This window comes from Sodiomyces alkalinus (assembly GCF_003711515.1).
Source record: "Sodiomyces alkalinus F11 unplaced genomic scaffold SODALscaffold_3, whole genome shotgun sequence".
Taxonomy (NCBI): Eukaryota; Fungi; Ascomycota; class Sordariomycetes; order Glomerellales; family Plectosphaerellaceae; genus Sodiomyces; species Sodiomyces alkalinus.
The window spans coordinates 779,751-807,370 of record NW_021167081.1 but is presented as its reverse complement, the minus strand read 5'-3'; the positions used below and the strand labels follow the sequence as shown (position 1 = coordinate 807,370).

General features: G+C 54.7%; 7 protein-coding genes across 7 annotated transcripts; 4 read left to right on the top strand and 3 right to left on the bottom strand.

Moving 5' to 3' along the window:
* Positions 1-533: 533 nt before the first annotated feature.
* On the bottom strand, positions 534-3,549 carry SODALDRAFT_136435 (hypothetical protein; the record flags this gene model as incomplete). The annotated part of the gene is made up of 3 exons (XM_028606747.1): positions 534-2,926; positions 2,984-3,361; positions 3,417-3,549. Coding segments are annotated over 3 exons (2,730 nt in total), but the record flags the coding sequence as incomplete, so codon positions are not given.
* A 285-nt stretch (positions 3,550-3,834) lies between these two features.
* On the top strand, positions 3,835-9,108 carry SODALDRAFT_331826 (vacuolar protein sorting/targeting protein PEP1). The gene is made up of 2 exons (XM_028611556.1): positions 3,835-7,889; positions 8,057-9,108. Exons 1-2 carry the CDS (start codon positions 3,979-3,981, stop codon positions 8,694-8,696), a joined length of 4,551 nt encoding a protein of 1,516 aa, XP_028467519.1. The 5' UTR covers positions 3,835-3,978; the 3' UTR covers positions 8,697-9,108.
* Positions 9,109-11,220: 2,112 nt separating this feature from the next.
* Positions 11,221-12,155, top strand: SODALDRAFT_331825 (hypothetical protein; the record flags this gene model as incomplete). The annotated part of the gene is made up of 1 exon (XM_028611555.1): positions 11,221-12,155. A coding segment is annotated over exon 1 (385 nt), but the record flags the coding sequence as incomplete, so codon positions are not given.
* On the top strand, positions 12,011-15,087 carry SODALDRAFT_358125 (glycoside hydrolase; the record flags this gene model as incomplete). Its single annotated transcript, XM_028614072.1, has 8 exons — positions 12,011-12,170; positions 12,253-13,707; positions 13,871-14,101; positions 14,192-14,284; positions 14,372-14,404; positions 14,705-14,772; positions 14,846-14,924; positions 15,026-15,087. 8 exons carry the CDS (start codon positions 12,011-12,013, stop codon positions 15,085-15,087), a joined length of 2,181 nt encoding a protein of 726 aa, XP_028467517.1.
* A 417-nt stretch (positions 15,088-15,504) lies between these two features.
* Positions 15,505-17,549, bottom strand: SODALDRAFT_274625 (WD40 repeat-like protein; the record flags this gene model as incomplete). The annotated part of the gene is made up of 2 exons (XM_028607948.1): positions 15,505-16,689; positions 16,773-17,549. The coding sequence occupies 2 exons, from the start codon at positions 17,547-17,549 to the stop codon at positions 15,505-15,507; spliced, it is 1,962 nt and encodes a 653-aa protein (XP_028467516.1).
* A 105-nt stretch (positions 17,550-17,654) lies between these two features.
* SODALDRAFT_358123 (hypothetical protein) lies at positions 17,655-25,871 on the bottom strand (the record flags this gene model as incomplete). The annotated part of the gene is made up of 16 exons (XM_028614071.1): positions 17,655-18,059; positions 18,321-18,385; positions 18,497-18,595; positions 18,731-18,845; positions 19,158-19,212; positions 19,474-19,529; positions 19,726-19,796; positions 20,115-20,254; positions 20,442-20,850; positions 21,003-24,260; positions 24,371-24,516; positions 24,927-25,025; positions 25,118-25,159; positions 25,276-25,458; positions 25,648-25,796; positions 25,863-25,871. The coding sequence occupies 16 exons, from the start codon at positions 25,869-25,871 to the stop codon at positions 17,655-17,657; spliced, it is 5,301 nt and encodes a 1,766-aa protein (XP_028467515.1).
* A 450-nt stretch (positions 25,872-26,321) lies between these two features.
* Positions 26,322-27,500, top strand: SODALDRAFT_331819 (hypothetical protein). The gene is made up of 2 exons (XM_028611554.1): positions 26,322-26,845; positions 26,977-27,500. The coding sequence occupies exons 1-2, from the start codon at positions 26,671-26,673 to the stop codon at positions 27,363-27,365; spliced, it is 564 nt and encodes a 187-aa protein (XP_028467514.1). The 5' UTR covers positions 26,322-26,670; the 3' UTR covers positions 27,366-27,500.
* The last annotated feature ends 120 nt before the right edge of the window (positions 27,501-27,620 follow it).

Below are 27,620 nucleotides of genomic sequence, written 5' to 3'. Positions count from 1 at the left end.
ATGGGGAGCACAGTGACGACGCGACGGTTTTACTCCAGGGCCTCTAGACAGTGGGTCCATGATAGAACTCCGAACCGACCTATGTACCGTAGCAAGATTATACCTAAGTCTAGCGTACTGCGGCGGGTCAATCCGAGCATCGCAGAGCCGCTACGTAACCCGGCCAATGCGAAGACTCGGAAACAAAAGACCGTGTCGCTGATCCACGATACATCGCAGCAGGCTTGGTCACCTGGCTTTTTGCTGCCGTTCAAGGGCGGTTGCCGGGCCGCGGTGCTGCTTAGGGTCCAGCTTGGCGTCGCTGGCGGGACGTGGGCGGCTTCGACACGCACGGCCTGTGTGGAGCTGCCTAATGGCTGACTGCCCGACCGTAGTGGGGACGCTGTGGGACAGAAAGGGACCTCGCGGCGAGGGCGATGGGGAGGAGTGGTGGCTCGCGGCCCGGGGGCATTTGTCGAGGGCGACGCCGCCTCCAGGAGAAGAAAAAAAGAAAGAAAAAATAGAGGAAGGGAGGAGAGGTCTCGGCCTGGAAGGTGGGCTGGGGCAGCAGCAATCGTTAGGGCTTTTAGTTGTGTGCGGCGGAGGCTTTTACGGCGCTGAGCAAGAGACTATAGACAAAGATAGACTGGGGAAGTTTCAGTCCCCGAATACCTCCGTTGATGCCGCAGGGTGAAAGTCGGCTGCATTTATTCCGATTACACGCAAGGCTATGTCTCCGCCGATACCTTCTGATCCTTGCGGGCTTCTCTAATGATTTCCCTCATCCGAGCATACAATCCTATCTCCTTTCCTTCCCATCTCCCACCATTCGGAAATACCGCTTTCCGCAGTCTGTTAACCCAAGGTATCAATGGCTGGTAGTATGGCGTGAAGTTCTCTTCAGCGGTTCTAATAAAGTCGCCTTCATGGGATACTTGCCCTTTCTTCAGCTCTGCTAGCTCCTTTGTATCAACGTAGTTCCACTTCTCAAACCGCGGAACGACTGTATCCTCACCTGGCCCTTTGTAATGGATGCATATCCAGAACAGGACCCAGAAAAACGACTCGAGGTCGTGCATGAAAGAATGCTGCTCGCCGAGAAGCGCCCCGATTGCCATGAATGCTCGCGTACCGGTCTTGCCCTTTACTCCGGACGCGCCCTCTCGTGGCTGTCTTACGGCGAGGTCGAGATCGATCAAGAAAGAAAATAAGGAGTGGTTGTTGTCATCCTCGTTGATCATCAGATTATTGACCGAGATGTCCCGATGAAGGAAGCCAGCCTCGAGCAAGGACTCGTGTCCCTTAATGCAACCCTCCAGCGCCGCAAGGAGAGCCGACCGAGAGCTTGCTTTGTAGATGGGCTCTCCATAGTCACGGAGAACGACACGCCGATGCACCCGATTCAATAGTGCGTCATTGCCAGCCTTTGTTGAAGATGTGGAACAGGATCGCTTGCTGGGGGGCAGTGCGGCGCTAATTTGGCTGGATGATCGTTTCCTGCCAGCAGTGCTGCTGCTGCGAGTTCTCCGTGAAGCCCCAGACGCGATTGTACTTGGCGGCGGCATCGAGCGTTCCGGCCGGTAGTTTGTAGCTGTTGTGATGTCTAGCCCTCCGCGAACGTTGGTCCGAGTATCATCATCTGTGCCGTGCACCTGAACAGTTTCGTGGTGGTAGTAGCGGGCCACGTTAACCACGCCCTTTTCAGTTGCCTCTTGAAGCAGCTCCCCTTCTTCCTCGCGCTCCGTGTACTGCCACGAATCCTTGATAACGAGTCGTACTTGTGGGTCTTCTTCGCGATGCGCTCTCCAGCAAGTGGTCGCGCGGCCGGCGATGCAAGGTGCACGGGCCATTAGCTTGTCGATGACGAGACGCTCTGTCCGGTCGTCTCGTTCGATTATAACGAACCGCTGGCCCTCTACCGTGACGACTGTAGGATCGAAGCCAAGCTCCTCTTCGCTCATCCACAGAAACCCGAGAATCGTGGATACAAACTGCAGCCCATCCTCGTTGATGTCGAACTTCTCGGATGCGATCCCACCCAGCCGGTCAAACTCCCACAATCTCATCAGAGGCCCGCAGAGAGTGAAGCCCAAGACAAAGCGGCGGGTGTCTTGGGCTGCGAGCACTTCTCTTGCGTACCTCCCCAGATCAAGCCACGCCTTTGAGGCTCTGTCGGCAGACGGGTTCCTCTTCAGCTCTCCAGGCACCAGAATCTGCGACCAGCGGCATCGAGAATCTTTTCCGGCGTCGGGGTCGTCCACCAAGCCGACGTCTAGCTTCCGCTCTCCGGTTGAACCCTGGATCGGCTTATTAGGCTGTGCGAGTGGTCTTCGTCGGCGCGTTGGGGTCGGTCTGTGGTCTTCTGCAAATGCATCCAGCTTCGCGAGAATGTCGTCAAACCAGGCCAGCACGTCGCCCTCTTTTGCCCCTGCCGGCCATCCGCGCCACCCTTCGCTGCTCAAGAGTGGATTACTGCCTTGCGTGCACTTCTTCAAGACAGCCTCGGATGCTGCATGTAGGCCCGCCACGCGTCCAAAAAAGGCTTCGCGGAAGCGAGGAAGCCCGACGTAGAGAGGACCAAGCTCCGACCTAAGGACCCTGTCCACATCTTGGCGGCATTCCGAGGAGTTGGCAAAACTGCCCGTGTTGTGTAGCCATGGGGTTTGCTGGAGGGAAGATGGCATTGGCCGGGGCGGCGGGGTGGGCTCGGTGACGGCGCGGTTGACCTGATCCCAGACAAGGGCATCGTCTAGATCATCGGCGAGGGCTGCATTCAGCAGACGGTTGAAGCGGTCGAAGTCGAAGCGGAAGTCGTCAGAAACGACCGCGGATTGGAGTCTTATAATGTCACCGCGGAGATTTTTGCCTATACCGCCGGAGTGAAGCAGACGGGAGGCGGGAAAGAACTGTAGCGCCGAAAGAAGGGTAAGGACAAGATTTCGGAGATCTGCACCATATTTAGTTAGAAGTGTATGATAGAGCGAGGTCGGGCGATTTTTCCTACTCTCTTGGTCAAGTTGGCCCAGCGCGTCCGGAGTGCGGGGCACGTTCTTCTCGTCGCAGATCGAGTTGAATTCTGCGTGGAAATCAGCAAGACCGTTGCCGATGGGATTATCGCTGATGATCCGGGATCGCTCTGCCATTGCGGATTGCATAACAGCGTGGTAGATTTGATCCCAGATCAGGGTATCGTCTGGATGACCGGCGAGGGCTGCATTCAGAAGATGCTTGATTCGGTCGAAATGGAAGTCATCGTAGCCGTCGACGGTGGAATTGAGCTTTGAGGAGATCGCTTCGGAAGGTTCGACGTCCTGCCTTAGAATGGAGCCAGACTGTAGCCGGAAGGATTTGTAGAGAGGAAAGAAGGAGAAGCGCAAGATTCCTGAGTTTTGCACGTCGGTTAGAGGAGCACATTCAACAGAGTTGGATTGTCATACCGTCTTGGCCAACTTCATCCAGTGCGTACGTGGCGCGCAGAACCTGCTTGTCTGCGCAGATCGAAATGAATGAAGCGCAGAGCGCCTCCAGACCTTTTCCGATGGGATTATCCCTTAATGATCTCTGACGGGGATCGATCTGTCACGGCGGATTGATGTTGCGATGGGAGGTTAGAAGCAACCGAAGAAAATCGCGGTCGCTTATACCCAGCCACCAACATGACTGCGCCACGTGCCATTAGTGAGTCAGCTATGGCCTAGTCCAAGTGCTCCGCGCCACGAGAACCTGACAACCCGGCAGCTCATTCAGCCCCACCCCACCCGGGAGGTAAGGTACCTAAGGACCTAGGTAAGGTACCTAAGGCACGTTGTAAGCCTGGACATTTATGACGGGCATCCATCGACAAACCCTTCCAAACATCTTCAGTCCCACCACCGAATCTCAGGAACCTGCGAATATCCTGGTGTCCTCTACATCAACTGAATATCATCTGCCACCAGGCCGCTCCGCTCACAAATTCACCTTCTTCATGACCACGATTGACGCTGCGACTTCGACAAGATGAGGGTTTGGGGCCGCCAGGCTACAGCCTCCTGGCACATCCTCCTGGCCGTCGCAGTCCTCTCGTGGACAGCGGTACTCGCAAAAGATCACTCGCCAGACATTAGCGTCTCCAAGTTTAAGCACCCGCCGATCGACCTCAATTATTTCGAAGATTCCGACGTCATCTTGTTCCATGATGTTACGGCAAAAAACATCTACCGATCCACCGACGCCGGCGTCTCCTGGGATAGGGTAAAAGCCATCCCCGAAGGCGAAGCCTACATGCTCACCATGCACGACTTTGCCCCGACCCGCGCCTATGTCCTCACCGAAGGCCACAAGCATTGGCGGACAAACGACCTCGGCAAGACCTGGCACAAATTCGACTCGGGCCTGCCCCCAAGCGCATTCCGCGATGACATCCTCCACTTCCACGCCGGCGACGGCAACCGGATCATATTCAACGGCATGGATTGCGAGAACATCCTGTCCTGCAACGAAGTCTCTACCTATACCATCAACAACTTCAAGCACGTAAAGACTCTGCGCGCCAATACTGCTGGCTGCTGGTGGGCCAAGTCCTCCAAGCTCTTCACCACCGGCAGCGAGGACCTAGACAGTAAACGCATCCTCTGCATCGTCCGGGACGAGCTTTCCCCCTTCAAAGAAGATCAGCGTTTAATCGCCTCGGACGATTACTTCAAAAAAGTCGATGGCAAGATGCAGGAATTCGAGCCCGAGCTCAGCGGCGCCCGCGGCGTCCAGGGCGTTGTCAACCTGGCCGTCGTCAAGAAGTACATCTTGGTTGCAGCGACCTCCCCCAACACGGACGAGATGTCCCTTTATGTTACCGATGATGCCATCGATTGGCATCGTGCCATGTTCCCCGCCGCCCACGGCCACAAGGTGAATCAAGGCGCCTACACCGTGCTCGAGAGCACCAACTACAGCATCCAAGTCGATGTCATGAACTCGCGACCGTCCAACCCCATGGGTGTTTTGTTCACCAGTAATTCCAACGGCACATTCTTCACCGAGAATGTGGAGCACACCAATCGGAATACCAGGGGCAATGTGGACTTTGAGAAGATTTCGGGCGTGCAGGGCATCTTCCTCGTCAACACGGTGAAGAACTGGGAAGAGGTCGAAGAAGAGGCCGGTGCGGAAAAGAAGATTGTCACCCAGATCACCTTCGACGATGGCAGGACTTTCCACGACCTCAAGGTCGGCGACGACCGTCTTCATCTTCATTCCGTGACCAACATCAACAACGTCGGCAGGATCTTCTCCAGCCCTGCTCCCGGGCTTATCATGGCTGTTGGGAGTACCGGAGGCTCTTTGAAGGACTTTGACGAGGGCGATCTCTATGTCTCGGACGACGCTGGACTGACATGGAAAAAGGCCCTCAAGGGACCTCACAAGTACGAATTCGGCGACCAGGGCTCCGTTCTTGTCGCCATACGCAATTCGAACAAGGCCGACGTAGGCGAGATCCGGTACTCTCTCGATCACGGTGAGAGTTGGGAAAAGGCCAAATTACCTGACGATATGCGGGTCAAGCCGGAAATCCTCACCACCACGCAAGACTCGACCAGTCTCAAGTTCGTCGTCATTGGGACCACTGGTGATGACGACCCCGAGTATCGAATCATCGCCCTGGATTTCCAAGGCCTCCGCCAGCGGACATGCGACGACGATGACATGGAAGACTGGCACGCGCGTGTTGACGAGGACGGCAACCCGACATGTCTGATGGGCCACAAGCAGACGTATCGCCGGCGAAAGAAGAAGGCCGACTGTTTCGTCATGAGCGAGTTCAAGGACCCCGTGCCCAAGACGGAAGACTGTACCTGCACGGACGAGGACTTCGAGTGCGACTACAACTTCGTCAGGGAGGATGGCGAGTGCGTGAAGGCCGGGCCCATCGTGGCGCCCAAGGGTGCCTGTAAAGATGCCAAACCGGAAGATACCTTCAAAGGATCCTCGGGGTGGCGGAAGATCCCGGGCAACACTTGCAAGCGCAAAGACGGGCCGCAGAAGGATGATCCCGTCGAGCGGAAGTGTTCCGACATCATCGATTCGCCCACGGCCCCCGCAACTGGGGAGATCTCGTCGACAAAGTTTGTGTTCAAAGGAGTCAAGCTCCAAGATTTCGAGAAGATCTATCTTGAACGCGGAGATTCGAGTACCCAGCAAGACGAGACCATCATTGCCCGGGCTGTGGAGTACGACAGTGACGGCCTGATGCGGATCGACAAGACCATCTGGAGGACAAAGGACCACGGCAAGAACTGGAAGAAGATCCTCGAAGACGAGGAGATCAGGGGGATCTATCCCCACCCCCACTTCAAGGATGCCGTCTTCTTTACAACCACGTCCAAGAAAGTCATCTACACCATAGACCGCACGGAGCACTTCCACAAGTTCAAGGCACCCTCTGATCCGGGCAATTCGAACCCCTTGTCCTTCCATCCGGATAAGAAGGACTGGCTCATCTGGGTTGGCCAAAAGTGCGAGGACGTCGACGGGTTGGAACAGTGCTACAGAGAAGCGTCCGTCTCGCGAGATCGAGGGGACAACTGGCGAACTGTGCTGCGATATGTGCGCAAGTGCGAGTTCACCGGCCACTCGGCGTACAATTTTCGAGACGTCCGCCAGATCGTATGTCTTGCGCATGAACGAGAAGACGGCGGACCGGACAATTCCTGGGTGATAGTGTCGAGCAATGACTTTTTTGACGAGGACAAGAAGATTCATAAGACGAGCGTCAAGGACTTCGCCACCATGTCCGAATTCATCGTGGTGGCGGCCGAAGACGAGGATCACAAGGGTCTGCGCGCGCTCGCGAGCATGGACGGCGAGATGTACGCAGAGGCACGGTTCCCGTATAACTTCCATGTCGACCACCAGAATGCCTACACGGTTCTGGATAGCTCCACGCATGCCGTGAACCTGTTCGTCGCTACGGAAACGGAACACGACCAGCGGCACGGGAGCATTCTCAAGAGCAACTCGAACGGCACGTCGTATGTCATGAGCGCCCCCAGGGTCAACTGCAACAACAACTACTTTGTGGACTTTGAGAAAATCGCCGGGCTCGAGGGCGTGGCGCTCATTAATTCCGTGGCCGCGACCGCGACGGACGGTGATCACGAGAAGGTGCTGCACACCAAGATGTCGCACAACGATGGGGCCCAGTGGGCGTTCCTGTCGCCCCCCAAGGTGGATGCGGAGGGCAAGGCATACGGCTGCAGCAGCCGGTACGGAGACGAGAATTGCGCGCTGCATTTGCACCACTACACGGAGCGTGCCGACAAGAAGAAGACGTTCTCGGCCCCTAGCGCGGTCGGCCTGATGCTCGGATACGGCAACGTGGGGTCTAGGCTAAGCTCTGCAGAGGAGGCCGACACGTTCATGTCCACCGACGCCGGCATCACCTGGAAGAGCGTCAAGAAGGGACCGTGGATGTGGCAGTACGGCGACCAAGGCTCCATCGTCGTCCTCGTCCCGCGGTCGTCCAAGGACAAGCCGGCGAAGACGAAGACCATATCATACACGACGAACGAAGGCGAAGACTGGAAGGACTACACCTTCTCGGACAAGGAGGTGGCGGTGCTGGACATCACTACCCTCCGGTCCGGCAGCTCGCGCAATTTCTTGCTCTGGTGCAAGTCGGATTCCGGCGACGTTTTCTCGGTCAACCTGGACTTTTCGGGGCTGTCCGATCGGCCCTGCGAGCACCCCAAGAGCGGCGAGTCGGACTATTACCTCTGGGCTCCGAAGCACCCTGCCCAGGACAATGACTGCTTGTTTGGTCACGTGACCAAGTATCTGCGCAAGAAAGCCGACCGCCAGTGCTACAACGACCGCCGGATCGAGCGTCAATACGAGATGAACAATTGCACCTGCACGAGGGAAGACTATGAGTGGTATGTTTTTTCCTTTTCTTTTCTTTTTTTTTCCCCTTTCTTTCCCTCTGAATGAGTTGTTCTCCCCCGGAATCCTGCTGGTCCCTCGTGTCCCCAAGTCCTGTCTCGGGTTCAAGAAAGGAAAAAAAAAAAAAAAAAAAAAACTGACAAGGACTCATCTTTCGCAGCGATTACAACTTTGAACTGGACAACCACGGCCAATGTAGTCTCGTGCCGGGCAAGCAGCCCATCTCGGCCGAGCAGTGGTGCACCGCCCACCCCGACGCGGTCGAGTACTACGAACCGACAGGCTACCGGCGCATCCCCCTGACGACCTGCTCGGGCGGCAACGAGCTCGACAAGGCGTCGGCGTCGCACCCGTGCAAGGGCAAGGAGGAGGAGTACGAGCGGCTGCGCGGGACGTCGGGCGTGGCCGTCTTCTTCGCGGTCGTCATCCCCTTCGCCGTCGCGGCCGGCATCGGGTGGTGGGTGTACCGGAACTGGAACGCGCAGTTCGGGCAGATCCGGCTGGGCGAGTCCAGCGGGTTCGATAACGATGCGCCTTGGGTCAAGTACCCCGTTATTGCCGTGTCGGGTGTCGTGGCCCTTGCGGCGGCGCTCCCGCTCGTGGCTTCGGCGCTGTGGAGGAGCGCTACGTCGGCGTATGAGAGGGTTAGTGGCGGTGGTGGTGGTGGTGGTGGTAGCTGGTTCAGCGGCGGGCCCAGACGGTTCACGACGCGGGACAGCTTCGCCAGGGGGAGAGGGGTTTATTCTGGCATTGACGATGAAGGCGAGCTCCTGGGAGATGATAGTGATGAAGACGTGTAACGGTATTTGCCCCCCCCTTTTTTCTTTATTTTATTTTCTCGGATGGGGAACGTGCAGTGCAGCGTTAGGCTAGACTGCCGGGTGAGGGGTATCGGGAAGAAAATCTCGAATTCATTCATTCTAGCTTATGCACCTGGAAGATGGAGCTTTGGCATGAAGGTCGCTTCAGTGTTTGTGTTTCTTATCAAATGATAGATGTCCTTTATTGTCCAGGTATATCACGGAAAAGGAGGCAGGGTATAAAATAATACAACATTGGGCAAGCAAGAGTTGGAGGCTTTGATGAATTAATGGTCAGGTGTCTCGATGGGAAGTTCTGCCTTGAACGGGGCGAATGTTCTTAGAGAATGGTGATACTGCCGAGTCCGGGTCTAGTACCTATCGTCCGGCCTTGGTAAATGTACAATATGGGAATGCAAAGGTCAACCTGTAGAATGAGTCTCTCTCTCTCTCCGAATAGATGTCCATGCCTGCTGGGTGCTACTGTATCATCAAGGGGACATATATGGCCAAATATGGTTCATTCATTTCGTCCAATTTGGCCATGCACAGCCGGAGCAAGCTTGGAGATTCCCAGACGACAAGAGCTGTTCGGAGTACTTAATATGAAGAAGATTTCGGTAATCTCGGTAGGATATCGGGCCAAGCATTGGAAGCAGCTCGACAACAGGGAGTGATCGCAGGGAGTACGAAGCATTTCATGGGACGCAAAGAAGGGAGTATTAAGTATTAAGTAATAATTACTTGGTAAATGGAAGTACGGATACAACGTAAAGCAAAATCCGGGGTTCATCTACCGAATCGTGGGTCTTTTCTGGACGTTCAATGAGCCGAGCGGTCGAGATTCCTTGGCCGTGCATCTCGTAGGAGGCTTCAGCTGCATCGTCACTTGTTAATTACGACCGCTTTGATATAGGTTGTATATATGACAGGCTGTAATTACCATCAGGCTGACAGGGAAACAGAAAAAGGGGATCAACAGGTTCCAGACCTTCTTCCTCGGGTGTCCGTGTCGTCCTCGTCCTGTTGGGTTGGTGCGGTGCGGTGGACGGACGAAAGATGAGCATAAAAAAGGAGTCCAACATCCAAAGTGGACCTAGTGGGAAAAAAGCCCATGTTTGGAGGTTGATCGCCGCTCGAGATTCCTCAATCTGTCGAGGCAATTAGGGGCAGCCCGCTTGGGTTAGGAAGCTTGGCCTTCAGAACGTGCGAGATTAGTCCTCGGCGGCCGCTTGGGCCCGGCGATTTCAGGTGGACCGGTCGGCAGGCACCCGGCGTCTCGATGAGGGCGATTTATGGATACGGATGATTAAGGAGTATCCGGACGAAGTATTTTGTACATATATCGAACTTGTTATTATTCAGTGTCCGCACGAGCTTTGACTGGAGCCCTCGACGGAACGAACTACATTGTAGGTAGGTACCTTACGGAGTGCACTACGTGTAAGGTAGAAAGAATGTTTTTAGGAGGTATTATTAATTCGGTCGTACAAAGTATTACTTGGGTTTGAGCCATACCTTATGACAGATAAGTCAGACTTCCAAGTGCGAAGTACGTAACTACAACGTACATGTATGTACTTCGTACAGTAGCGTTGTGACGAGGTGGAGTGGGGCAGCGTTGTGCAAGTTGCTCATTGGTTTAGTGGTGCGAGTGTTCCTGGATCTGATTTTGGGTGTGGCGATCAGATGCAGGTACAGGTTGTGGTTGTTTTTAGTGGCGTCACATGGCTGTAAATGAAATGCTACCAGTAAAGAGGAGATCGAGGACACATGGAAAATGAAAATTGGACTTGAACGAGGTTGCGGTTAGAAGCAGCTTGTACGAGGTACAATGTATTAGAATAGCGATACCGATAACAAAGAATAGAACGGTCGACAGTAGGACAAATGGACAAAAGGACAAAATACGGATAATAACAGAGCAACATAACAGAGTACCTTACCAAGATTGACTAGGGTACGGAACAGGAGTGCGGCGGAAGCTAACCATTCTACAACGTATTCTCTCCCGATTTTGTAGTCAAGTTGCTAGCGAAGGAAGAAGAAGCATCATGTTCCATGCTTTTGAGTTTTTGATGCCCATGTCTAAAAGGAAGGAAAGGAAGCACACGGATTCGAGGTGTCCATCCATCTCGTTTTTGTACGGAGGACGGATACTTCATATGAATAGACCGCCATGTACCTATACAGTACGAACATCGAAGGTCGCAATGCCTAAGGTACCTAATTTCCCGGAGTTACCATTAATTTGGATCCACTATTTCTTACGTTCCTGGTTCGTACATACAACCTTGTACGATACGATTAGCTCCGCGATGGGAAGTTGCCCCTGATCTTGCCCCACTTCCCATTTTGCGTGCTTCTCCACTCAGATTCCCTCGAACCTCATGCCCCCCGGCCTCTCTCATCTCTTATCCTCCTTTGCTTTTGCCTCCTTCTTTGGTGCAGTCCTCACAACGTATTGATTAGCCAGGCGTCGTCACGGTCAATTTCGAGACTATGGATTGCCGAGCCTTGTCTCCACCAGTGTACCCTGTCCTTAGCACTGTGGTTGGCAAGTTCACCACGAAATCTACGTTGTACCGCTCGCATACGCCTCCTGATGGCTCGCGCTTCGCCGTGCTGGCCTCTTCGATACTGGGCTGGGCTGTTGGGCCCAATGGCCTCGTCCATTACGGTGTATGGAGTCCTTCGCATGTACGTACCTACGGATACGTTGTACGATACTCTGAAGCGACTCTGAAGGGATGTGATGGGAAGACACGGCTTCACAACGTGTGAATGGCCTCTCGTCCACCATGCTAGAATGCTACCCCTGGATCACGGCCAGTACCCCCTCCAGGACAAGTCTCTTCTTACCAAGAACAGAAGAACAAGCATCCCTCCCATCGCATCCCATCGCATCCCATCGCATCCCATCACATCCCTGCTCCCACCGGCCCCTGTCTTCCAACTCGCTTCGTACCCACCCACAGTCCACTCACCGTGGCTCGGCGGTGTGCCCAGTGCCCAGCGCCCTGTGCCCAGCCAGACTTGGCTCAGCAATAATAACATCCCGGCCTCCTCTTCCGCTCCTGTTTCTCGCTCCTTTTCCTCTTCCCTTTTCCCTTTCCCACGAACCATCGTCAAGGAGTTGATGTGATCAACATTTTTTTCGTCTTTTCATTCTCACCCACCTCTCACCACCGCTTCACTCTTTTAGCGGGCATTCGTTCTAATCGTTGAACAAGGGAAAGAAAAAGAAGAAGAAAAAGACTAATAAAAAAGTTATTTTCGCGAAGCGATTAAAGTTTTAGTCTGCGTCTGTCAAGATGAAGGGCTCCATCCTCCTCGTCGCCGCCGCCGCCGCGGGTGCGAGCGCCTCTGCTCACCGTCATGCCCACCGCATGTTTGCCAAGCGAGGAACCGATGCTGAGGTCTGCGTGCCTAGCTGCACCACGGTGTACACCACCATCTACGGCGAGGCGACTCGTACGTTTCCCATGGCCCATCCCCAAACGAAGTGTGGTTGTTGTTTGAAGCGTCACTGTTTACTGACTTTGGCGCATTGCAGTCGTCCCCAAACCCCCTTCCCCCGAGACCAGCAGCATCCCCCCTCCTCCTTCGTCTGCTGTTCCTGAGGCGCCCACCTCCACCTTCGTCCCTCCTGTCGACCTGCCGACCGATGCGCCGGAGCTGTGCCCGACCCCTGGCGAGTACACTTTCCCGGCCACCACCATCACCGTCTCCGAGACCACCACTGTGTGCGCCCCTGCCACTACCAAGCTCCCGGAGGGCACCCAGACCTACGGCGGTATCACCACCGTGGTTGATTACGAGACCACCATCGTTGTCCCCTACCCCACCGAGCAGACGAACAATGGTGTTGTCACCAGCGTGATCGAGACCACCACCTTCGTCTGCCCCGAGCCTGGCACCTACACCGTTGCCCCGACCACCACTGTGTGTGTCGAGGAGACCGTCGTTGTCTACCCCACCATCACTACTGTTGTTCCTGGCACCTACACTCGCCCGGCTGTTACCACCACCATCACCCAGACGAACGTCATCGTTGTCTGCCCCTGGACCACCAAGGAGCCCGCTCTCGCTGCTCCCACCAGCCCGGCCTCTCAGCCTGTCCCCGAGCCCGAGCCTACCTATGCTCCTGAGCCCGAGCCTACCTATGCTCCCGAGCCTGAGCCTGAGGAGCCTGGCAACGGCGGTGATATTGGCGGTGGTGCCGGTGACCACTGGGCCATCACTTACACTCCCTACAGCGAAGACGCCTCTGGCTCGTGCAAGAGCGCCACCCAGGTCGATTCTGACATCAAGCGCATCAGCGAGGCCGGCTTCACTGTCGTTCGCATCTACTCGACCGACTGCGATACCCTCCAGAACGTTGGCGGCGCTGCTGAGAAGTACGGTCTCCACCTCATTATCGGCATCTTCGTCAAGGACACCTGCGACCCCAACGCTCGGGATATCAAGGAGCAGGTCAATGCCATTGTCGAGTGGGCTAACTGGGCCATCACCGACCTCGTCGTTGTCGGTAACGAGTGCATCTTCCAGGGTCGCTGCGACGCTGCGAGCTTGAAGCAGCTCATCGTCTCCGTCAAGGAGGCTCTCAACGGCGCCGGCTACACGGGCCCTTACACCACCGCCGAGACCCTCAACGTTTGGGAGCAGCCCCAGGTCGCTTCCGCTCTCTGCTCAGTCATCGACATTGTCGGCGGCCAGGTCCACCCTTACTTCAACGCCGATGTCTCTCCTTCCGAGGCCGGCCAGTTCGTCCAGAACCAGCTCGACATCCTGCAGAACGACATTTGCGGCCTCAAGCCCGCCCTGAACCTCGAGTGCGGCTGGCCCACCGCCGGTGTCCCCAACGGCCGCGCCATCCCTGGCCAGCAGGAGCAGCGCGAGGCCATACGCTCCATTCGCGAGCTCGTTGGTGACAAGACCGTTTTCTTCTCTTTCCACGACGATGGGTGGAAGGACCCCGGCTCCTGCCAGTGCGAGCAGCACTGGGGCTGTGGCGACCTGTTTTAGATAAGACCTTTGGTTCTCCGCTTTCCCCTCTTGGCTGAAATCTTGTCCGTTTGTCGTGGAAGTTTTGAAGGCGATTTGAGTTTCTCTGTGTACAGCAGGACCCCAAGCCCCGGTCTATAGTTCTTAGTTTGAATTGTACATGAAAGCACGGCTTCCCCTCATTGTCCTTGTGTTGTCTTCCGTGCTTACCGACCTACTCGTCTGCTGCTCTGTTCTTGCGTCCTTGGTGTTTCTCAGGCCGTCCTTGGTTTTGATTATCCCGTTGGTCATATCTGAGGATCGGAAGGGTCGTCTATTTGTCGTCTGGCACGGCCTAGGTCAAGGCCATCCTTTGCTACTTGTGCTTTTCGAGCAGAATTTCAGTCCGTCTTCAATCTGTCAGTGACACCTCTTGAATGGGAACATGGTAGTATCATATGTTGAGCATGTTGAGCACGGTATAAGCAACCCCGTGAGTCTGTGTTGAGTTGAACCTCGCCACCGTCATCATTTCGCTCTTGGAATCTATTCCATCATCGGCGTTCATTACATATCGCTGTCCAGACATCCGAGCCTTTTAAGTGTCCATTGCATAGAGTGTCTGCACCTGAACTTCAGCTCCTCGGGTTCCTCTTGTCTGACTCTGATCTGTCAATGTGCTTGGACAGGTGACTGGCAATATGTGAGGACGGCCGTGGTCGGTGGATACAGGGTGTTCTATGCTCTTACTATTGCTTTTCGGTTGTTGATGCCATTGTCTTCGGACCCACTTTATAAGGTCTACGATTACGAAGGACTGGCATATACGACCATACCCACTGGAAAACTCGGGATCCCGTCCGCTCTCCCCTAGATAAGCCAGTGAGGGCCGGATTAGTAGTTGGGTGGGTGACCACCAGCGAATACCCGGTGTTGTATATTTTTTAAACTCTGAGCTAGGTGATGGGATATATAGTCTCCGTTCTGATGCTATTATTTTTGCTGTTGCTGCTTGAATGAAGTGCACAAGTCATTCTACACGAAAAAATTCACTTACCATCAGGAAATCTCAAGAACCAGCAATCTCTCAGTATATTTCCCGTCTTCGTCTATCACGGAGTGCTATCCTGTCTATGCCTGATGCATGGAAATTCTTCACACAGTTGGCACTTCACAATATGGAGAAAAGACATCTCCCCAACTACAGAGAATTTTGCTGGAAAGCATCTTCATCGATGGCAGGTCCCTTGCTCACTTTTCTATCCATATTTCCCGCCTAGCCCAAAGAATAGATGACCCTAGATATTCTAACCACCCATCCCTCCATGTTTGGTGCAAGTCAGTTGAACCCTCCTCGTCACAGAACACCATGAATGCTCCTCTCCTTTCCAACGAAATGAAATGAAATGAAAACCAAATGACGGCAACTCGACAAAAATGGACTTCCCGTCCACGGGTTATATCCTCTTGCTGATGTATTCGTTGACTCGTGATTTCCTTGCCAATGCCAATACATAGAAAAATCAACTCCTGGATCCACGCACCAAAAACACATAGTCCCAGCTAATGTCTATGCGGACGATCAAGACCCTCTCATCGTGATATTTCGCAGGAAAGGGAAAACGCAAAAAGAAAAGTAAAAAAAAAGGGGGGGCTCGAGGGTTGATGCTAAAAGGACGTGGCTAGAAACGATGCGTGGCCCCATGTGAGTCCCAAGCCGAAATCACGTGCGAATGACGGAGGAAATAAAAACCAACACCCACCCCTCCTCACAGGCGGCCTGCACCCCTGTGCGACCTCAGGGTATCGCGTCAAAATGGCATCAGAAAGGCTCCATGTCGTCAAGGTATACGCGACTCCTAGGATGCGGCGGCGATTCCTCAAACCGGGAGGAGGCCTCGGCGCGGTATCCGGACATGGACCAAGCCTGGTCATCATCCTGCCGCCGCCTCGCCCACCACGGAACAGCCCTGAAGGGGAACTCATCACCACGGTCGTTCGACTTGGAGCCCAAATTGCAGCGTTCCAGCTGGATGATGCCGCCGCGCGAAGGATCCATGCAGAGAACGTCGAGGTCCTGGCCGTCGTTGGTGAAGGCCACGCCGCCAATCTCCCCGAATATGTCAAAGGTCTGCTTGCCCCGGAAGGTCTTGGCGTTGATGATGTTGACGTAGTCCGCCTCTTCGGCCGCCACGAGGACGGGGGGCCCGCTGCCAATGGGGGAGAATCGGAGGCTGCGGGCGCCGGCCATCTCGCACTGGACGGTGGTCAGAGGGGTGCTCGCGCCGTTCGAGTCGGTCCACCGCCGGGCGTCCCATATCATGACCGTCTTGTCCTGGGCGGCGGTGGCCACCGTCCAACCGTCGCCGGACCAGGCGCAGGCGAATCCGTAATCCCGATGTCCGCAGAGCTCCTGCAGGATCTCGCCCGTATCGGCCGAGGCGATCAGGACGTTATGACTGTCGCCGACCAGGACGCGGAGTCGGCGGTCGGTGGATAAAGCGGTACAGTTGAGAGGGAACGAGTAGGCCGTATCTAGTAGGAACTTCTGGGTCTGGACGTCCATGACGCGAAAGCCCTGGTCGTTCGAGGCAAAGGCGACCAATGGGCCGTCGGAAGTTCTCGATTCGTGGATCTGGAGGTGATTTGTGATGGCGCTGCTACTCGACGTGATTTGACCGTCGACGAACTTGCTGTCTTGCGAGTACGTGTTGCGCATGCAGTACTCGCCGTTAGAAGTGCCGGCGATGACCACGCCGCATTTGGCGTCAAGCGTCGATACTAGGCCGTTGACCATGTCGCTGAGATCCATGGCCACCTCGGTGTGGCCGGAAAGAAGGTTCATTCTGTAGACCGCCCTCAGTCCAGGATAGAAGGCATGGCTCCGACCTGAGCAAGCAAGCACGTTGCGCAGTTGGAAATGCGCAAGATGGGTATTCCGGCGAATGTCCATACGGCGAAATTTGAAGTGGCTTTCTGAGCTCCGTATCGCCCAGCCGGCCAGGTGCTAAAAGCGGGAGTGAAGAACGCAGGTCAGATATCAGCTGCTTCGGGGGAACAAAAGAGTCGACTTGTAGAGGAAATACTCACCTGGTAATCATCCGAGCCCGGTTTGTTGGTGTAGTTCTTGTACGTCAAAAGCCTCCGCTCGCGAGCGTCAAGCCGAGTGATCCCCATGCCAGCCCAGTTCAAGCCCTGGACGTCACGCTCGTCGCCGCATAGTTGCTCCAATGTCACCCGTCTGCACGGCTCCGAAAGCTGTTCGTTCACCTGGGAGAGCCACGGCGCCTTCATCCTTCCCGCCGATCCGAAGCAAGCCGCGGTGGCGGCCCAGAATTTGAGAAAGTGATCAAGCGGGGAATTCTGAGGGGCGAGCGAGTTGGGCTGCGGGGAGCCAAGGAAGATTTGAGTGCCGGGGTCCTCCCCAAAGTCGTCATCACCATTGGCCTCGAGTGGTGGGATCGTCTCGTCCAACGGCGGGAGAGGGACGTCAAAATCGCCCTGGGGCAGGTCGTCATGGTCCCCTGCGGCCGATTCTGCGGCGGGTGCTCCTTGTGAATGATACCAGCCGTAGTGGGTGGGATAATAAGTGTACACGATAGATGAAGGGGCTATCACATCGCCGCCGTCGGCCCCGGCGACGTTCGAAGCTAATGGAGAGACACTAGGGGCGGTGTGGTATGGGAGAGGATTGGGATAGAGCGTATGGTTGCTGAAGACGGTCCCAGCCGGGGAACCGGCAGAGTGGACAGGAGAGGACGAGGGAAGCGGCACTGCGACGTAAGCGTGGGGAGGCTGAAGGTGATGATGGTACGAGAGCGGGACGCCCCCATTTTCGCTATCGCTCAAGTCTTCGTCGGAATTCATGTCGAGACGCTCAGTAGTATGGGCGATAGAAGCGTGCCAGGAGAGGAAGGTGACGACTCGTCGAACTCAAGCGGAACAGAGAGAGAGAGAGAGAGAGAGAGAGAACTACTGCGTCGGCAGGGTGGTTTGATGTGGGCCGTTGTCCTTGCTGTCGTCGCTGTCGTCGCTGTCGTCGCTGCCGTCGCTGTCGTCGCTGCCGTCGCTGCCGTCACCGTTCGTTGTCGTTTCAGTAGTCGTCGTCCAAACGAGACGTTCGCCGCGTGCTTTTTGAGGAACGGACGTGGGGGAGGAGGTAGAAGCGGTAGAAGCACAGGTCGAATGTCGGTTCAGACGATCGTGGTAGTTGGCCAAGGTGGTGTAATATCGGGTGTTTGGTGGGCATGAAGGGACCGGTGGCACGGTAAGAAAACCCAAAAACTTGGGTGATGGGTCGACCAGATTTTGTGGAATTTTGAAAACGGCGAAAGCGAGGTTGTAAGGTTGTTGAATCGGCCGAGATGGTGTCGCAATCTCCGTCCGTCACTCTACTAGCCACCAGTCGAGCAAGCTTGCTGGGGCGAGAAGAACCATTGAGGTCTTTTATTTATTTTTTTGTCCTTTTATCTTTTCCTCTGTCTTTCTTTCTTCTCTTTGTCGGCGCTCTCCAAAAGGGGAAATTATGCTGTTGGTGGTTTGCCGTGGTGGGATGGGGAGAAAGGGCAAGGCCAAGGCCAAGGTCAGGGTCAGGGTCAGGGTCAGTGGTAAGACGAGTTTGGGGCCTGGTTCTGGCACCAAACGAGGGTTGTCGGTCGGTCGGGTGACGTGACGGCTGGGACCGCGAAATTTGAACCACAGGGCTGGGATAACCGGTGTGATGGAATACGCGACGGGTTCAGAGTACCCTGTTCCCCGTAGGCTCTCTGGCTCTCGCTCTCTCGCTCTTTCGCCCTCTCTTCTAGTGTACACACGCTGATAAATCAGGGCACAATGAATTAATTGGTAACCTGAAGGCTGCCAGGTGCGATCTTCGTAAAGCAACTCGGAGCTGGTGATCGGGGCACTGAAGCCTACGAGGCCGAAAGTCCAACAAAGTGTGGTGGGGAGACTGTAGAAAGAAAGCCTTGATATGAAACGGGAAGGGAAGAAAAGAAAAGAAAAAGAGGGGGACTGAGTAAACGTATCGGAAAGAGATATCTGGACACGTTGTTGATGCTTGTCCGAGCCCCTAGATCCTGATCGAGCGATGTGTCGGTGGTGGTAGTGGTGGTTGTTGGGAGAGTAAGGCACGGTACGGAGGTAGACGAAAGAGACGGGTCGCTGTCTTCGTCTTTGTGGCGATAAACCAGAAAGCCAAGGAAGGGGGGAGACGGAGACGACATGGGGCACATGGGTAATAAGGTAAGGTAGGTACAGTACGTGGGCACATGCACATGGGCATGGAACGAGACTACCCTGAATTGGGGATTAAACGAAAAGAAGTCCCCATTTCGGGAATCAGCAATCCCCCTTCTTCCTTCCCCACCAAGCGCTCGCTACCTTAGGTAGTTTACCTACGTTGTAGGTTTGACAGTGTTGAGTTACAAGGTAGGTATACCGGCACAAGAATACGGGGGAGTGGGCACGGCTCACCCCCACCAGCGCTAGGTAGCTGTCGGTGGCTGTCAGCCATACGATGATCCATGTCCTATCAACCTGGAAGTCAGTTACGGAGTAACAGGCCGGACGTCAACAAAGATTACCTTACCTTACGTGTGCGTTAGAGATGGCCTTGGCCTGATAGGAGTACGGATACATGAACATTTTTATCTACCATTTTCAGTCCATGTTCCTTGATAAGGTAGGTAGGTAGTTACAGGTATGGGGATATTGAGTACGTGTATAACCAGTTGGCAAAGTCGCGGAAACTTGTACATATAGATACCTTACTCTGTAACGTATTCTGTACCCCGTGCTCCGGACACAACTGCCGATGCCGCTCTTTCTCGCTTTGTCTTTCCCTTCCTCGATAGATCACACAAAGTCCGAATACCCTCTTTTGAGACCGGAAGTACTTGTCCCTTACCCGCCCCGCATCCAATCCTGATCATAAATCTGGCGGGTAAGGTAGTGCGAAAAATTCCGTTCTCCATGGGTACTGCCTAGGTAGGTAGATCATGTAAAGGGCATCACGAGGTCCGCGAAGTACACGTACACGTACGGGGTAGAGACCCAGAGGCGACCCACGCCGATGAACCCCGCCGTCGCTCCCAATTACCATTTCCCGGCTGCCTGCATCAGAAACCACAGACCACGGACCCGTCGTTCATAAAGGCAGGCATACGTCGTACAATCATGCTCACTTTATCTATAAATTATTTGTATAACCACGCCGGCCTCGCTATTGGTCAATTGTGGCTCATCATATTGTCATGTTCTCCAAAGAAGAAGAAAAGAAGAAGAAAAGAAGAAGAAAAGAAGAAGAAAAGAAGAAGAAGAGAGACTCAAGTGGAATCGCAAACGCAATACGGCATAAGAATAATTAATGGAACGCCACATGCAGTATATATATAATGGCAAAGGAACTGGGCAATCAAGGGTCTTTCCCACTCAAGGTGACATGATTCGAGACCCCAAAGTCAACACAAGCCATGCACAGAAAAAGAACACCAGCAGCCATGAACATGCCGCGGCCGTCGCGAAATCCCGACGTCCAGAACCTGATTACACTTCCCTGAAGCGGACCCCGTCTTGGAAGAACGGGAACGACAATTGTCCCCATGTTCTAAAATGTATATAATGTGCGCCCCCCCCCCGTCTCGAAAAAGCCCGACAAAGAAAGTAGTGCTGTACGACGCATCCTCGCATCCTCGCATCGTCGCTGCTCCTCAATGCCCGTTCTCTCTTCATGCATCCGAGTAGTAGCCTTCCTCATACTGTTGGCCCTGCGGCTGATGCATCGACCAGCTTCTCCCCCCGCCCACTACGTTCTCCTTGGAGCCCCAGTAGTTGTTCTTCGTGCGCCGGTCCCTTTCAAACTCGGCCCAGCGCTTCATCGTGATCTTGCTGCTGTCGAACTCGCCCTCGGCCTCGTGCCCTCCCTTCTTCGACGCCTCGCCCGCCGTCTTTCGAGTATCGCCCCACGAGAAGTCGTCAAACTTCCAAAAGGCATACGTCGGCAGGACAAAGTTCCAAATCGGGAGGGAGACGAGGTAGATGAGCATCCAGACGAGGTAGGACCACGAGTGCGCCGTCACCACGATCAGCACCGCCGGGAGACCGAGAATGAGCGCCAAAAGAATGAGTGGGATGATTTGGGGTGGTGAGTTGATGATCGAAATAATGACTAGAGAGAGTTGGTTGAGTTAGGCCAGACACGTCTTCGTTGCGGTGGCAAGAGAATGCAAAAGAGCAAAATAAGGGGGGAAAGGAGGAAGAAGAGATAAAAAAAAAAGAACCCTTAATGAACACGGGCGACAACGACCAGCTTAAACATACCAATATAGAAAGTGAATGCAATGGCAGCTGGAAGGACCAATGTGCCCATCAACTCGATGAAAACGATAAACTGCATGCTGAAGCAGAAAGTACCGCACAGATCTCGAACGAGCACCAGCTCCATGAGATTGTGAATAGTAGAGTTGATCCATCGTCGACGCTGGGACAACAAGACCATGAATGTGTCGGGGACGGTGGTCTTGCAGACGGCCTGCGGGACGAACACTTGCTTCCGCTTGGGGAATGTTTTCAGCATCAGTGTACTCAGGAACCGATCCTCACCGAGCAGCAGCAGGTTCTTCTTGTGGAGCGTGTCGACCACATTTTCCGAGTAGTGCTCCACCACGTCCGGGTTGGCCAGGATGGGTACCCAGTAGTTCTGCGCCCCCTTCGGCGCCTTGATCCGATACATGCAGAAACAGCCGGGCAGACAGGTGACACCGCCAAAAACGGACTCGAACGACTTGGCCAGGTGATGCGAGATGAAGTACTCGAACACCTGGATAGCCGAGACCCAGCTGTCTCGCTTGTTGGCGATCTTGGTCTCGCCGCAGAGCCCCATGATCTCGGGATCCTTGACCATAGCCGACATCATGTGGGTCAAGCTGTCGGGGAAGACCTTGGTGTCGGCGTCGACCATGAGAACCGTTTCATAGAAGTCCGGCGATATCCCTGTCACCTTCCAGAGTCCGTTGAACATTTCGAACTCGAGCTCCGTCATACGCTCATCAAACATGACCTTCTGGAGGAACGACATGAGGATGATCTGACTGTCACGCTTGCCGCGGTTGCCGGGTTTCGATTTGTGAGCCTCGTCGGGGGTACCGCACTTGACCACGGTCAACATGGGAACGCGCTGCTGTTTATCGACCGGAATCGCAGACTTGGCCCCATAGTCGTAGAATCCAGCGTAGATCTTCGCCATGTTGTGCCGCTTCGAACCGCTGGCCACCGCAACATACGAGAAAGGCTGTACTTCCTCGGGGGGCACAGTCTGGTCTTTCATCATACCCAAGACATAGTCCGGCGTGGACGCCTTCTCGCCCTTACCCTTGATGATACCGTCGCAGATAACGACGATCACCTTGTGGCTGTTGGGGTAGTCGGTCATGGCGATCGAGTCGAGTGTCGTGCGGATACCAAGTTCTCCCTCGGAGTAGGCCGTGACGAGGCAGATGGCGTGGGCGAGCGGGAAACCGTGGGGCATCCAGTCCGCCGGTGGCTGAGGGACCACGGCCTCGTGGATGAACCCAGCCGGACCAGGTCCATCGCTGGGGCTGACGTTGCTGGCGTAAGGGTCCGAACGAAGGAAGCTGCTCCGGCTGTCGTTACCCTGGCGATACATCGAGTTGGGGTGGAGGAGCTGGCTCCCACCACCAGAGCTCGACATGGTAGTTGGCACGCGCTTGGCCGAAGGACTGATCCGTTCGGCACCGTAGACGGCAGAGAAGCGAGATGTCGTAGGCAGAAACGAGCTTCCACGCTTGCTGCTGCTGCGATCCGAGCCGCCGACACTGCTGCCGATGTCGCCGGTGATCCTTGGAGGCGGCTGATAAATGTCGTTGGACCAATCCTCGATCTGTTGGTTCCGCTTCCGCTTGTCGCTGGACTGAGACGTCTTGGCGGCAGCGTAGTTGCGGCTGATGAACCATTGGAAAATGAGGGCCAAGACGAAGCGAGATACGACGACGGACAGAATGAGAGCTAGGAAGACGTAGAGCACAACCCTCGACGCAATGCAGCCAACGGTGTCCGTATCGACAGACCCGACCCTGATGATCTCCTCGAAACATTCGGCAATCTGCTTATCGCCGGAGGATTGGAACGAACGGGTGACATCACGGCCTCGGATGGCCTGGTTCACCGGGGAGTTTGTGTCCCGAAGCTCCCTGAAGCGATCAGGGATGGTCACCTGACTCGAGTTGAACCAGTTCAGCAGGTTCAGATCAAGCACGCTGCCCGAGTACACAATCAGATTGCGAGAGCTGTTTCTCACATCCTCCCAGGTGAAGTAGACGTCGGCGGATTTCCGCATGTTCAGGTAAAAGGCGTCGCGGGCGTTGCTTGTGGTGTGGCAGGCGTATCCGAGATAGTACGGAATCGTCAGGTTCGGTTGGGTCGAGCCGTCCTGGTTGAAGACGTTGCAGGGGAAATACCAGGCGAGGTCGCCATCGTCGTTGGAGGGCACGTCGGACCCCTCGGCGAGGTCGATGAGACCTTTGCATCGGCCGTTGACGTTCTGAAACAGGAAGCTGCCATCCTTGCCCCGGTTATCCATGTTCGGCAGGTCGAAAAGGAGGTTGGCGCCAGTGTTACGGTTAATCGCAGGTATGCCATCGGCAGGCGGGTGGCGGGACCTGGTCAGGTCGTAGGCCACGCCGTGGAAGATCATGTAGCCGTCCGTCACTTCGTTGACCCTCATTCGCATCGGGGGAGCACTGCACACCACCGCAGTGAAACCGAAGGTGATGAAACCCACGAAACCCATGATCAAGAGGATAATGCTGATTAGACCCATCTTCTCCCTCCACGCCCGCTGTTCGGCCTTGGCACGTTTCCCGCAGCATGTTAGGAGGAAATCGGGGCACCAGAAGGTGACGACGGCACAGTAGACGTTCCAGAAGCTGGGAGGTCGAATCTGTTCCTCCGGAGTCTGAGCCCGCTTCTTCGACTTGATGATTTTGCTCGATTTTTGGCGAGACATTCGCTTGGCCGTAGTGCGGGGGTGCTTCTCCTGGTCGGCGCTGTTATGCCTTCTGCGCCGCGGCGGGGATACGTCCGAGTGGTCATCGAAAGTATGGGTTCGGCTACCCCCCGACACGTCGGTGGTCGCCTCGATATCCTCAACGATGGGGTCGTTTCCAGTGGACGAAGGGACGGTGTTCATTTTGGCGGCATGTTTCCTGTAGTAGTAATTCGGATGATCCTTGTCGATGCGATTTCGCTCCGGCCTGATGAGGCTTCTCTTCCGCTGGAAGGGCTGAGCGTCGGTGGAAGGCTGGGGTTCGCCGGTGGGGGATAGAGGCATGTTCTCTGAGTTACCATTAGGAGAGGCGATCGTTTCGGCGAAGGAAGTCGCAGATTGCCCACGTTGATGATGAGAAGGAGGAACCTCTGCGGGGAAGTATCCTCCCGTCTCAATGTCTACCGGGCGGTTACGTCGCGAAGGTGATTGTCGGTATCCATTTCGATCGTACGACGGGCTCGCCCCAGGTCTTTCGGGAAGGGACATGGTCCTGGAAATCGGAGTAAGGTTAGCTTCATTCATGGGTTCAGTGGACAACAAGGCGAAATGTCAGTGGGGTAGCGCATTTCGGGCAGGATGACCGGGGGGGAACGAAAGAGAAAGGTGCGATGCTACGACGGACCAGGAATCGAGAGATGTCGAATCTGCGGTTGCGGTTTGAATACCAAGTTGGCAGAATGTACAACAACAAAGATAAAAAAAGGGTGAATGAGAGTGAGATGGGAGTGGGAGAAAAGGTGAGACGAGAAACCGCGGATGTGACACGGACTGTGTTATGGGTTGCCAAGTTAAGGTAATTAAAAGTTGAAAATAACATTCACTAAAATGTTTAGGAAGGGGTCAGAGGAAGGGAGGACCTGAAAACGTAGGTAGATAGTTCCAGTAGGTAGGCAAGATTGACTTTGGGTAGTCTCCCTGCTAAAGTGCGATTGGGTGGGGTAAGGCCAGGTTTCTTGGGAGACGAGATCAGGAAAAGTGGTACGAAATACCGGTAATGTAGGTACTCCGCAATTATTTCGTACTTCGCAGGTACCTTGGCAGGACAAAGGTTTAGCGTTTCAGCCGATCTTCGAAGCTTTCTTTTGGACGAGATGAAAATGTCCCGCCTCAACTTCGGTGTTTCGATTGCTGGACTGAGGGCCAAAAAAAAAAAAAAAAAAAAAGAGACAGACGGTCACTTTGCAGCGAGGGGCAAAGCGGTCGGGTCGTTCAGAATGCAGTCAACACCGTTCAAAGTTTCCTTCCACAGGCCGGGGCACTTCTTGCCTCTTGTACCGCTCAGACGCCGTGCAGCACCCTTGATTTAGCAGCGGCTTTAGGTGCCCAGCTACCAGGCCAGAGGTAGGCACGACGATTCTCTCGAGAGCACTGTCGTGAACCGCCTTCGTCGCCCGAGTCGAAGTTCCGCAGTCTCGGGAATGATTTCCCAGTCGTATTTGGATATTGGTGCTTAAGATGAACAACCTCGAATTATTCCCATGAACTTGCCAGGCGCGAGACTCTTTGCAACTGTATGTCGTTGGCAACGCAGTCCACGGGTTTTGGAGTGCGTGTAGTTTTAACGTTTCGGTCGAGTCGCACGTCGTATCGTTGCTCGAGACGGCAAGGGAGGATTCGTGATGTGCAATGCTACACGGGTGTCCGTCCGAATTCGAGTCTTTCGTGTTGGCGACACAAATTCGGGGTCGAGAAATCGAGGGGAGGTCGATGCTGGTTCAAAACTCGACAGAACAAAGCCTGACAGTGAAAATACCTATGGCGAAGAAGATGTAATAAATACACCGATGATCTGGTTCACGAGGCGCCGCCTATCGTTCCTCTTCGTCTTTCCGAACCAAAAGAAATTCGAACATGGAAATAGAAACGATTGAACTCGACGTCAAGGGAAAAGGGAAAAACGAAAGTGAGTCGGGCGGGCCCGGGGTAAGGAAAAGAAAATGGGAATGGGGATAGGGAGAGTCGAGAAGGGGCTGATGATTTTGGTGTCGAGTGCCGAACAACGAAGGGAAAAGATCGGGCAAGAAAAGGGGGCCCTCTTTTTGGTCTGGCTGGCAACCAAGGGTTGGCACACGCAACACGAGTATTTTTTGTTCCCGATCTGGACTGGGACAGACGATCACCATTCGCCAAGGAACTTGTAATACGTACCGGTACGATACGTAAGGTACCTGTGGGACAGGGAGGTTTTTGTTCAGAATACCTATCTAAGGTACTTCGTAAATACAAAAGATATTCTGGTCTCCCTTTTCCTTTCTACTCAACACTCGCAAAACATTTCCTAGCCGCATTACATGAGTGTAGCTGTTTTATGTATGGTTCTGTTGAACTGTTATATGTATGTGAGTGAGTGTGTGTAAGTTATTGTTTTCCCACTTGTCGTTGTACACTAAGGTACCTTAGTTGAAGGTGTCTATCCGTGGTGACCAGTTGAAGGCAAAGGCAAACATGAAAGGTACATGTACGTCACGGATTCCACGACTGCCACGTCTTCAGAAATACTTTGTACCCCAAAGGCAAGCCCTGGCGTCAAACGGGGACTGTCCTGTCTGTCTGTACAGTATAACTAAGGTACCTTATTATTGTATTTCACAGGACGCGGGCATTCAAACCCGAGCAACTTGAAAGGACAAAACTGGAAAGCGGTGTGGATTGACAAGCCCGGCAGAATTCAGCCTCTCACTCAAAGCTCCGAAGCTCTGCCGGAGCAGACGGTACATTGCGAAGTACCTTCACTTCCCGCAGCCGACTGCCATCGAACCATCAACCATACGGACGGACAAAACACCAGTAGATAGTATAACGGCCGATCTCGACGCCCAACACCGCCTATCACGTCTCCGCGAGACGCTGGGACACCGGTCCGCATTCAATTCTTTCCAGACCTTTTCTGTTTTCGACCGAGCTTCCCATCCCTTGGCCGCAATGGCGGTCCACACCCCGACTTCAACAGGAGGCTCCTCCCAGACCGCAACCTCCGAAGAATCCAAGCTCCCGGTGCCCTCGCGCAATCCTCTTCCTCTCTCAGCTTCGCAAGAAGCCCAAGTTCGGGACGTCTTCTACGCCCGCGTCCGCCGCTCTTGCGCCGACGAGATCAAAGGTGAGAATACCTCACTTCAATTTCGTTCCCCGACAGCAGCCTTCTCCTACGCCATTCGTGTTCTTTTCCTCTTTCCCGAAAAGAGAGGGGGAGAAAAGAAAAAAAGAAAAACTAATTTTTCCTCGTTCTAGCGTTTGCCGAGTGCGCCATGAACCGCACTTTTTCCGTCGCTTTCGTCTGCCGCTCCCAGCACCGCGTGATGAACGCGTGCATGAAATCCCACGCCACGCCGGCCGAGCAGGACGCCGCGAGGGAGGAATGGTTCGCCCAGCGCCTGGAGCGACAGCGCGAGCGCGAGCGCAAGGCCCGCAAGAAGCTCAGCCAGGAGGAGTTCCTGCGCGAGTGGTGGGGTCTCCCGGAGAAGGACGAGGAGCTGCGCCGCCGCGAGGAGGAGAAGCTGCGGCGCGGCGAGAGGGTCGGCGGCTGGGCGGCCCGGAATAGAGAGCGCTGGGAAGACCCGTCGCCCACGACGACATCGAGTGCGGGTGCGAAGCCGGGGGATCAGGACGGGAGGCCATGATATATTTTCCTTGCACGGCGAGGTTGGGTTGGCCGGGCAGGGACGACGAGCCGAGGCCTATACCTTTGGGTCTATGCTGTACAGTAAGGATAAATGAGCGGTGGGCTCCAAAAGCGATGTATGCATAGTGCGGCGTTGGGGTCATCTCGGGTTTTTATTTTGCCTTGCTCGGTCTCCACGCCGCTTCTAGACAAAGATACGAGTTTTCTAGCATATTCATCTTTCTCTCGGGATCAACAGCATGGACTCTGTTAC

Coding starts and splice junctions, on each gene's coding strand:
- SODALDRAFT_331819 (XM_028611554.1), top strand. CDS start 26,671: ATGGCGGTCCACACCCCGACTTCAACAGGAGGCTCCTCCCAGACCGCA. Junction 26,846..26,976: donor TTGCGCCGACGAGATCAAAG/GTGAGAATACCT, acceptor TCCTCGTTCTAG/CGTTTGCCGAGTGCGCCATG.
- SODALDRAFT_331826 (XM_028611556.1), top strand. CDS start 3,979: ATGAGGGTTTGGGGCCGCCAGGCTACAGCCTCCTGGCACATCCTCCTG. Junction 7,890..8,056: donor ACGAGGGAAGACTATGAGTG/GTATGTTTTTTC, acceptor CATCTTTCGCAG/CGATTACAACTTTGAACTGG.